Below are 12,516 nucleotides of genomic sequence, written 5' to 3' on the forward strand. Positions count from 1 at the left end.
AGATGGTGGGAAGATCAGATTGTACACTATTAACGTACCCACGGCTATGTGTGACACTTGATAATAGTACAGGCAAATGCTGCATGGGGAACAATGAAATAATTTTTCACTGGTTATAATAGCATGAATTATTGATATTTTATACTGATACTTTGCTACTGGTATATATCCAGAGTATCACATCAGTGTATAAATCATCTAGGTGTAATGTTATACAATATGCCAGTAATACAATGCAATATTAATCATGGCCAAAGATCTTAAGCAATACTCAGGTGCCGAACACTTTTCTTGTGCCACTGTATAGTACGACTTGTTCTTTCCATATTTTGTATGCAAAGTACCATATTGTGGAGCCTCTGCACTAAGTAGTAACATATTGTGTTGGGGCATGAATTACTTTGATGCGTGGGTTGCTGAGTAGATGAACATTGACAAGTCTCATTTTTTTTAAAGTACTGCCTTAAGCTTTCATATGAAGTAAATTCATGTCTTTCACACAGCTTTACTTTATATCAAAATAATCCCTCTAATTTCTAGGCTATTGTTTATTTGTTGACTGGGTTACTCTCACTGTACTTTTTTTCAGTGGAGACTTACAGTGATATTCATACTGACTCAGAGAAATTTGACAGTGTTATCAGGAAAATACCCTTTCTTTCAGTACACATAGGATCTTTTACGGCCACCTAAGCTACTGCTAACAGCAAATGAGGCCTTGGTTTTGCAGGTCATCTAAAGGATGGCATACTTAAGAGTGCACCCCTCACCCACCCCAAACACACACACACACACACACACACACACACACACACACACACACACACACACACACATACTGCACTGCAGTTTTAGTAATAAGCAATTAATCCAAGCACCTGGCATGGAACTAGAACCCACAACCTTATGATCTCTCTGCATCAAAGGTGACTGTGGTGTTTACTGAGCCACTGATGTCAACTTAAGAATATTAACATAGGAACTACCACTGCAAGATGCCAGGAACAAAAGGTTACATTACTCCATGTTGCCAAAATTTAGAAATTACAGCTATTAAACTGGTCTTTTTGGTACTAACTGAGAGCTGGCAATAATGACAAACCACATTCAGTTTTTGCTCTAGGTGTTAGATGACCGAACAGGGGAAGACTACACTTCTGAAAGTGGATCTTCTTTCTACATGGGGCATTTAGAACTTTATACTACCTAGCACCTTCCTAAGGGACAATGAGGGTCCACAGCTGAAAGGCAAAGTAGTGGAAACATGTTACTAAGTATCCACAGCCAGACACGTCTGGAAGTATTGAAAGTGATTTTCACACTGGTGACATGAAGCCATGTCTATATAACAATGCTATGGTAACTAAGACTGTACTATCAGTTCTGCAGTACTTCAGTACTGTTGGGGGGTAAGGGGGTCTAGTGAGTATAAGAGTGCAGTGAATCACCTTATGTTAACAAGAGAGGTGAGAGCCAAACACTCATTGGAGATAAAGTTCCTAATTATCTCTCCCATAAAAAAATGTTGATTCTGTAACTCTCTTGCTGTGTTCAAGCAAAGCCATGCTAATATTCCCTTAATAAAAGGACTTAATTTGGGTAAAGGTTCTGGCCAAGATGCGGCCATTATCATTGGTCTGTTTTCCATCTGTTGCTACCATTTTGAGAGATCTGATGAAAGATAAATAAAAATCAGCCAAATAACTCATTTAAAAGATTTATCTACTGTATACCTAAAATTATATTCTATTTGTCATACTAACATTGCCCCTTTTTCTTATTCCTTTTTTATTTTGGAGTTCATGCAGCAGCAGCTTAACTGTACTAACTTGACCTTTTCTAGTATTGCAATAGAAAAACATGACAATAGTAGTTGTGTTTTTCTCTAAGTATCTCTTTTTGATCCTTTGAATATTGTTTGACTTGTGGATGTGGAAAGCAAAACAGCTGAAAACAGACAGCTGCAAATTCCCACTCATAAAACATGTAACATGTTTCACAGCATGTCATATTATTTCAAAGTGGTTACCTAATTTTGGATTGTATAATAATGTAGTATATACTATTAGAATAAAACAAAATGTACTTAGAATTTCATTTTGTGAAGAGTTTATTACAAAACAGAATATAAATTAATGGTAGCAAAATGCCTGCAGTAATTAATTTAATGAGCATACAACATCTGAGTGAACTATGACCTAGGTGAAAATGAACATTCCTACTCTATGAAGTACTGTTCAGGGGTTGAAGACACCAGCTGCAGATACCCTGTGCTCTTTCTGGGGAAAGATAATGTAATCTGATTACTGCCTGTCTGCCCCTGGTGGATGATGTGAATGTGAACAAGCACAATGAATGCAGTATTGTGTGACAGCAATGCTACATGGCATAGGAGTGTGCCAGCAAAGACATGCACCCTCTATAGACATGTGTAATGAATGCAGTATTGTGTGACCACAATGCTACATGGCATAGGAGTGTGCCAGCAAAGACATGCACTCCTGTATAGACGTGCAATGAATGCAGTATTGTGTGATAGCTTTACTATATGATGTAGGTGTATGCCAGCAAAGACATGCACCCCTCTACAGACATCTGGCTTGTGAACTGTGGCAATGTTGGGGCATAAATAAAACCCTGTGCCTTCTACAGTAAAAAATTACAAGTTATTTTCTACCCACTGTATGCATTTCTTTGAAGAGGCAACACACTGGCTGCTGTCAGGACAGAGTGAGAAATTACTAACAGTGAAATGAACTTTAACCAGTAGACTCAGGGATACCAAACAAGGAAACATAAATTGAAGTAATTTCCAGAAACAAACGTTATACACCACAAATAAGAATATATGAATATTTAATATAAACTACAATGTTTATATTAAAGCTACTATAGGCCTTTGTCTGTCTTTGTGGAAATATATATTTTTTATTGACTACAAACTTCGTTCTTTATTTCTGCCAGTTGTTTTATTGTTTTGGATAAACTGAAGTCATCTCCCTTTTTGTTCTACAGTGGTCGGTTTGAAGAAGTCATTGCGGTATTCTGTAGTGCATGCGTTGTGGAGGCCTTTGATTATTTGCATGGGAGAGGAATTGTTTACCGAGATCTAAAGCCAGAAAACTTGATGATGGATAAAAATGGCTATATTAAACTGGTAAACAAAATCTGCTTTTCTTTTATGTTTATTTCACATTATATGCATTTTTTCATTTAGTTATAACATAAATCTGTCCTTATTATCACTACTGTCCATATTTCATCTTTTCTTCTCTAAAAATAATTTTATCTGATTAGACATGGTTTGTAACTTGAATGCGAATCATTAAAATAACTCCAAACCTGAATTTTGCATTTGAAGTAATCCTGTAAAATTTCATCTCAAAAGTCGATTCCATAGTGAAATGTGCATTTTTTTATTTATATATTTAAATGCTACCTTTTTTGATGAAACTGTCCAAAGAGAGCTCAAGACATGATCTAATGAATCAGATCTTGCAAATGTTATGAGGAGCATTAGTCTTAATATAAATTTCATAGTAAAACATTAACAAAGGCATACAAATCAAACTCATCTGAGTAATTCTATAAATGTGATAACTAGTATGTATGCTATATTCCACCACATTTAAGTTTGAAACTAGGGTAAAGAGGACAATTTAAACATAATCTAGGTTAATTACTTAATGATACATGCTTCAAGGGAATTTGAAATACCAGCGTCTATCTGACGTTGCCATTAATGCCCATGAATATGTGTCCTTGAATCCCACGTTTTATAATGGTTTAAAGTGGAATCAGGTTTGTTTGTTTTTTTCTCACATTCCCATCATACAGAACTTAATATTACTTAGCCATACTTATTTAGCAACAGTACTGATTTTTAATCAAAAACACACTGACTGTGCCATTATAGATATAGCTTTACTATAAGTCCTCTCGGGAGCTTGAGATACTAGATTTATGCCCCTGCTTGACTTGGATGTATAACCTGCATATACCTTTTGGGGGGTGTCCTGCACCAAGTATAACAGAGCACGAGCATATCTGTCATCTAGTGATAGTGATTTGATGTTGATCATCAAGCTCTCTGTGGCCTAAGGAATGACATCATTCTCACAATATGAACCTCCCAGCTTCCAGACCTGGTCATGATCACTAGGACTGGTCTGTCATGTCTCCTGGGGTACAAAACTGCTTAGTCATATTCCTCTGAAAATGGTCTCAGTAATAAACTCTTCTATTATAGAGCTATAGATACTTACATGTGTGAGTTAAGGGCAGTGGTTTCCACTAGACAGGTGCTAGCTGTCATTGGTTCCCTATTATGTTTATATAGCAAATGTTTTTCTCCACATGCACTTGTCTAGTAACTAGTAGTAGGCCACACAGGTGTTAAACATTTCTTCGCTGTCTTACATGTCTTCTTGAAATACCATGTCCTTTAGGAAAAGTATACCTTTTGGGCCTAATCCTAGAATAGTTTCACCTATTTGCCATTTACTAGTCCTGTAGTTAGCACATTCTGACCTTTGGTTTAAATTTGTACTGTAATAAAAATGCTGATGTCATTTTCATTTGCTTCTGTGCAACTGGTTTAATTGAACACTGCATGGACTGTAATTTTCTGCTCACCAATAACAGTCATGTGTATAATTAGAATTTTCATGGATGATAATAACAAGCACTGAAAAACATATCTGTCATGTGTTTCTATGATTAACCATAATGGGCTATCTCCATGTTTTCTTCATTTTTCCAAACATTTCCCATCCAGTTTATGAGTGGCTAAGTGGCTAGCTACAGAGTTAAGGTGGGTAATAGTATTTTGCTCCCCTCAGATGTTTTAAATTTGGCTGAAAAGTAGTATAAACATTCCTTACACATACTCAGAGCATACAAGACATTTCTTGAAAATGCAGCTGCTAGTACTGTTGCTGTCTACTGTGGCACAGAATGCTGCTTCTCTGATTGTAACTGCAAAGCCTATGCAATTATATTGCCATGTACAAAAGGTCATTTCTAAGATGGGCTCATAGCTCTGTATTTTGTGGATACTTGATATCCACTGTAGCTTTTGCCTGAACCATCAATTTCTGAATCAATGCTAGACGATAACAGTCTGGACAAGGAACTTCATTCCTGCTGTACCAAGAGTAAACTCCCATACAGCCATAATACTTTGGAACATGTCTTAGTATTGCTACTCAGGATTCACATAGTAAGATTCACTGACATAAGGACAATAGTTGTCCTCTAGCAGCAACATCTAGGTGAAAATATTATTGCCATTAGACAAAGAAGATGGTTTGATGACTGATCACAACCTGGTTATTATGTGTTCTCAAAACCGATAAAACAGATTTAAAGATATTCATCTTGACAGTAAAGTGTAAGTGATGATAGTCTTGAAATCCATTTTGAAAACAGATAACAGGCTGATGTTAGGACCAGAGACCCAATCATAATTATTTTTAATATATGGAGAGCTTTAGCTGCCTCAATGTATTCTCAGTCAAAAAAAAGTGCAGGATCATGAAGTGTCTGATACCTTTAAAAGTAGTGACATTCCCCCTTCTAGCATAAAAATGGTGACCAGAAATGAAATACAAACCTAACCAATGAACAGCTTTAAAAGCGGTTCGACACTTTACTCTGTAACACTTTTGCTACTTGTAGTTTATGTGGCAGAATAAAGTATATTATGGATTTCAAAGTGGACAGTGAATTTCTAGTGCAGTTTTATGGTGACTGATGTCTATTTGGCAACATGAAGTTTGTTAATAACAATGAGGTTCTTACACCTGAGCATCACAGCAGCAGGATTGCTTTTTTTCTAGATTTCCTCCATTTATTTTATTTCTTTTATAACTAAATCATATATTTCTGACAGTGGCCATTCATCCCCAGTTTCCCTATGCATTTGTAATATACAACTGTCCAACTAACATGTAGTTTATACCTGCTGGTAACCTAATTGCTTACTCCATGGAATTTTCATAAGGCATTTGTGACAGTCATTCAGTATTACCTTTGAATCGGCAACATGGTGGAGGCAGTGACACATGTCATCCTGTACCACATCTACAACCCTAAGCATTTCTCTGGAGCACCTCCATGATGGCACTAAACATATGTTGAGTGGCATAGGAAGAGACACCCGGATCAGATGGATGATGAACAGCAGGCCTCCTCAGAGCACCCTAACAACCTTCCTGCATGGTACCTCACCCACAGTTTGGCTCCAGCCAGAGTCAACAGGTACTGAAGCCAGAGTAACCACACTTCCCTGATTGATTGTCTTGCCCTCTACCTGTCCAGTAACTGAGGGCTGACTGTAATGGACAGGTGTAGGCCTACTGGCTGTGTCCGATAGAATTTCAGGGGATGGCTGTATGTCAACCTCAGTGTCAGATTCAACCTCTGCACCCCCCCCCTCACTGTGTCCCTCTTTGGCCACCATCAATATCAGAATCTGCTGATACCTTGACATCAGGTGGTAGAAGTCTCATACTTCAACTGTCTTAATCACCTGTGATAATAAGCAACAAATACAGGAAAAAAATAATACCTACACTACTATAGTCTAATATATGCTAATAAGCTAACAGTGGTGCCACTATTACAGAGAGTACAGCAATGCACAAAACAGTCCTGACATTAACATCACACACTAAAATATTTCTTTGAACTGCTCAGCAGTCTTCTTCTTCTTCTTTTGGCTATTCCCATTAGGGGTCGCCACAGCGGATCATCTGTTTCCACTTCTTCCTGTCCTCTGCATCCTGTTCTGTCACACCAACCACCTGCATGTCCTCTCTCACCACATCCATAAACTTTATCTTAGGCCTTCCTCTTTTCCTCTTACCTGGCAGCTCCATCCTTAGCATCATTTTCCCAATATACCCAGCATCCCTCCTCAGCACATGACCAAACCATCACAATCTCACCTCTCTGGCTTTGTCTACAAATCATCCAACCTGAGCTGATCCTTTAATATACTGATTCTTAATCCTGTCCATCCTCGTCACACCCAATGCAAATCTTAACATCTTTACCTACGCCACCTCCAGCTCTGACTCCTGCCTTTTTGTCACTGCCACCGTCTCCAACCCATATAACATAGCTGGTCTCACTACCCTCTTGTAAGTCTTCCCTTTCACTCTTACTGGTACCCGCCTGTCACAAATCACTCCTGATACTCTTCTCCACCCTGCCTGTATGCTCTTCTTCACCTGTCTTCCACATTCACCATTACTCTGAGCTGTTGATCCCAAGTATTTAAATTCATTCACCTTTGTTAACTCTACTCCCTGCATCCTCACCATTCCTCTATCCTCTTTCTCATTCTCACATATATATTGTCTCTTAGTCCTGCTGACTTTCATTCCACTCCTCCCTAGAGCATATCTCCACCTCTCTAGGGTCTCCTCAACCTGTTCCCTACTCTCACTACAGATCACAATGTCATTGGCAAACATCATAGTCCATGGGGACTCCTGTCTGATCTTGTCTGTCAATCTGTCCATCACCAATACAAATAAGAAAGGACTCAGAACAGATCCTTGATATAATCCCACCTCCACCTTAAATGCATCCGTCACTCCGACTGCAGACTTCAACTCTGTCACACTACCCTCATACATATCCTGTACCATTCTTACATACTTCTCTGCCACTCCCAACTTTCTCATATCAAACCACAACTCCTCTCTACACACCCTGTCATATGCTTCCTCTAAGTCCACACAGACATAATGCAACTCCTTCTGACCTTTTCTATACTTCTCCATCAACACCCTCAGAATAAACATCACATCTATAGTGCTCTTTCCCAGCATGAAACCATACTGCTGCTCACTTATCATCACCTCCCTTCTTAACCTAGCTTCCACTACTCTTTCCCATAACTTCCTGCTGTGACTGATCAGTTTTATCCCTCTGTAGTTACTACAGCTCTGCACATCACCCTTATAATTAAAAATCAATACCAAAACACTTATTCTCAAATCCTCAGGCATCCTCTCACTTTCCAAGATTTCATTAAATAATCTGGTTAAAAACTCCACTGACATCTCTCCTAAACACTGCCATGCTTCCACAGGTATGTCATCTGGACCAACGGCCTTTCCATTCTTCATCCTCTTCACAGCTGTCCTTGCTTCCTCCTTGCTAATCTGCTAAACTTCCTGATTCACTATCCCCACATCATCCAACCTTCCCTCACTTATTCTGTTCATTTATCAGCCCTGCAAGGTACTCTTTCCATCTGCTCAACACACTGTCCTCACTTGTGAGTACATTTCCTTCATTATCCTTTATCACCTTTACCTGCTGCACATCTTTCCTTGTTCGGTCCCTCTGTCTAGCCAATCAGTACAGGTGCTTTTCTCCCTCCTTTGTGTACAACCTTTCATACAACTCTCCATACATCTTATCTTTAGCCTTTGCCACCTCTTTCTTTGCCATACACCTCATCTTCTTATACTCATGACTACTTTCTTCATTTCTCAGACAATCCCACTTTTTCTTCACCAACCTCTTTCCCTGTATATTCTCCTGTACTTCCTCATTCCACCACCAGGTCTCCTTGCCCTCCTTCCTCTGTCCAGATGTCACACCAGGAACCTTTCTAGCTGTCTCCCTTACCAGCTCTACTGTAGTTACCCAGCTATTTGATAACTCTTCACTGCCACCTAGTGTCTGTCTTAACTGTTTCTTGAACTCCACCTCACAATCACCCTTTTTCAGCTTCCATCATTTGATCCTCACACTCTCCCTTCTCTTCTTGATCACCAACGTCATCTTACAGACCACCATTCTATGCTGCCAAACTATGCTTTCCCCTGTCACCACTTTACAGTCTCCAATCTCTTTCAAACTGGTCCTCCTGCAAAGGATATAATCCACCTGTGTGCATCTTCCTCTACTCTTGTATGTCACCTTAGGCTCCTCCCTCTTCTTAAAATATGTATTCACCACAGCCATGTCCATCATTTTCACAAAATCCACTACCACCTCACCTTCTGCATTTCTCTCCTTAACATCATACCTACCCATCACTTCCTCATCCCCTCTGTTCCCTTCACCAACATGCCCATTGAAATCCACCCCAATCACCACTCTCTCACCTTTGGGTGCACTCATCACTTCATCCAACTCACTCCAAAATTTTTCTTTCTCATCTATCACACACCCCACTTATGGAGCATATGCACTAACAACATTCATCATCACACCATCAATTTCCAGCTTCATAAACATCACTCAGTCACTCTTTTCACCTCCAAAACACTCTTGGCATACTGTTCCTTTATTATAAATCTTACCCCATTTCTCCTCCCATCCACACCATGATAGAACAATTTGAATCCACCTCCCACATAACTGGCCTTACTTTCCTTCCATCTGGTCTCCTGCATGCACAATACAACAAGCTTTCTTCTCTCCATCATATCAGCTAGCTCTCTCCCTATACAGTCATACTACCAACATTCAAGGTTCCTACCCTCACTACCACACTCCTACATTTCCTCATATCTTTTTGCCTTTAGGCATATCTTCCCCCTCTTCCTCTCCTTCTCCATCAGTACTGACATAATATTTGGTCACCATGTGCAGATGAAAATATGTGTGCTGTGCCAGATGGTTCTGGAGGAAGTTAAGCAAAAAATAAGGACAACATCATCACAATTAACAGTGACAGAGGGGGTTAAATGTTTTGCCCTTTATATGTTTATTAACAAGACTTTCCACCAGAACTTGGATATCAAGGCCAACCTAAGCTTCATGTGTAATCAATGAGAATGTGTTGTTAATTGTAGCAATCTTCAATCCCCCAACCAATTTCTTGTTAAACAGAACTAACATATTGATGTAAATATTTTACTATACGACAGTATTTAACAATTGAGATTCAAAAGCCTACCTGGAAGCTCTTCTTGGGACATACTTGCTGTCCCTGAAACAGTAGCAACAATGTCAAGGACATGCTGTTCTGCACTTTCATGGGAGCTGTCTAGATCCCTGTCAGTGGACAAGAACTCTTTGTCTGTTGTTAGTGGTGGTTCTTTAGGAGGTCCCCCTGGTACCCATCCAATCAGTGGCCACTGCAGCTGCTCTTCGCCATGCAAATGAGATAGTGTCAGTGGCTCTATTGTGTGCCATATCATATATCCTGCTGTGGTCACCTACTACATTGGCATTTGCAACTATCTGGTGCCAAATTTGCATTCTGCCTGACATATCTCCATGTCCCCTCTCAAGCAGAAAGGCACCATGTTGCTTAAAATCTTCAACAATGACCTAATTCTTAGGGTCACTGGAGAGTGATTTTCAGAGATTGATACCCCATGGGTACCTTAGTCTTAGGTGTCCTAAAAAACAACAGAAGGATAATACACATAAGTGTCATATAACTGCAAAATAACTGCTTGCAGACAAAACAAAAAAGGTAGCATTTCAGTATTACCCACTGGAGAAACATAAAATAGTCTAGAGATTTGAAATATGAATAACTGGCTGTAAACAAAAAGAGAGAGCAACAATAGCAACATATCCTGTGAAATGCCCTAACAAAATACCCATACCATGAGTACACGTCTATCTGATATATACAAATAAAATTTCAGCATTTGCTAATGAAAATATATATAAATATTGAACAGATTTTTCTAAATGACATTTCAGCATATGCAGTATAGAGCTGAAGAATGCAAGCATACCTTTTCAAGTTCAGTAATCTTCTGTGCAGATATATCCCAGCCTTTTTTTCTGAGTTCTCTACATAAACACGTCTCACCTTCAGGTTCCCTAGCTACACTGTTTCCTTTTTATGGTGTGTAGATTCAGGCTGTCAGCACAGGGAAGATGCAAATGAGGTGTGAACTCATTAGAATTGCTGAATCCCAAATACTTGGCTCTGTGTATCAGATGTTAACATAGTACAGGCACTCCTCATTGTTTGTTTTTAATGGATTGCAACTGTAACTGATTACTTGTAGGGGGAATGAAGACACAACATCAATCCAGGCTGCCCTACATCCAGTGGGTATGTCAGGTTAGACTTACACAGTTTTAGAAGTAATTTTGTCTAGGTTGGAAATGTAAGTAAGCAGTACACAATTCACAGGTTATGTTCACTAACATCCAACCTCCCCTTCATTTGTGGCAGCTGTATATTATATTATTTCATTTAATCTCCTCACACATTTTAAGGACTATGTTATAGAATGGCTTACAGACTTCATGTCTCAGATTGCTGGTCAGATAAGACAAGAATGAGGAACAGACACAGATAGGTAAGACAGAGCTGCATATTTACAAGCACTACTCATAAATGGTTGTGTGATCACTCAGTGCACAGCATCCAAAAAGAATACAAGGACAAATAACTATTATATGGTTTCATAGTACTTCAGATGATTTTGCAGTTGGTTTTATACCGAATGATTTCTGTTTCCTACTGAAAAGGAGTTTGTATGGCAAAGAAGGATAAGGCACCCTTACTGTGTTCTGAAGGTTCATTGGAGTGAGACTTCAAATCCACACCTATGTGGAAATATTTCATGTGTACTAACATTTTGTAGTGTCATAGATTGCTTTCCATGAATTTTGTTTATTTATTTATTGATTATTTATTTATTTTGCCAGTGTTTGCATGGTGCATAGCTTAGTGCAAACAAGGGAAACAGGAAAAAAATGAATGTCAAGTTTAGCTGTGCTTATCAAATTTGCGTAAACCTTAGCAGTGCACAAACCTGGACTACTACCCCATCCAGGAAGCACACAGAATACCTGCAGAAAACCTGCAGACATGGTATGTCTTTAAAAGGGCAAAGGTTAAAAACAATGCACTGTTGCAATGTTTGCTTTCCTTTGCACAACTTCACTTAGCAGCATTGCACTGTGTTGCATGGCAGCCTGCAAGGTTCCCCAAAATCTGCAGACAGGACTCAGACAGCCAATAATTAAAAATGGAGACAGTCAATTAATTCTGTTGTGTACTGCACAAACATGCTAAGTGTCGTTGGGTGGCAGTTAACACAGAGAACTTAAGAATGAATAGAAAATTATGGAAACCTCATATAACTAGTCTTGTGGCAGGAGGTACAAGAGTAGGGCTAGAGTACAGATAGTCTTGGGTTTTAGTACATGGTGTGCAAACAATTTTTTACTGTTGTGACAGTGCAATTTATAGCAATGAGCTGAAAAATAGACAGGTCTTATTTCAACATTTTTGTGGCAACAGGTGTAAGTGTGGGAATGCCATACCCATGGTCCTGAGTTCTAATACATGATATTCCATACATTTTTACTATTGTCCCACTTTCCATTATATTCACTCTCACTTATAACACTTTAGATAGTGGAGCTGATATGAATTGTATGTATGAGAGATAGGACACCCTTATTGTGTTTTCAGATGTATGACTGAAGATATACTGTCTGCTTATATTTCTGTACGTATAATTCTGCTATGTGGACTTGCATGGTCTTCACAATTACATAACACAT

The 12,516-nt window shown here is 38.9% G+C and overlaps 1 protein-coding gene across 1 annotated transcript in view; it reads left to right on the forward strand.

Annotated features, from left to right (window-relative positions):
• The window catches only part of LOC122795985 (cGMP-dependent protein kinase 1-like), a 1,306,845-nt gene that overhangs the window by 1,232,210 nt on the left and 62,119 nt on the right, over nucleotides 1–12,516 (forward strand). The window contains exon 16 of the mRNA XM_044064466.1: nucleotides 3,016–3,157. Within this exon, the coding sequence (XP_043920401.1) occupies nucleotides 3,016–3,157 (142 nt within the window). The remainder of the gene's footprint in view (nucleotides 1–3,015; nucleotides 3,158–12,516) is intronic.

The sequence above is a fragment of the Protopterus annectens genome, chromosome 2.part2 (genome assembly GCF_019279795.1).
Source record: "Protopterus annectens isolate FY-2018-M chromosome 2.part2, PAN1.0, whole genome shotgun sequence".
Classification (NCBI taxonomy): domain Eukaryota; kingdom Metazoa; phylum Chordata; order Ceratodontiformes; family Protopteridae; genus Protopterus; species Protopterus annectens.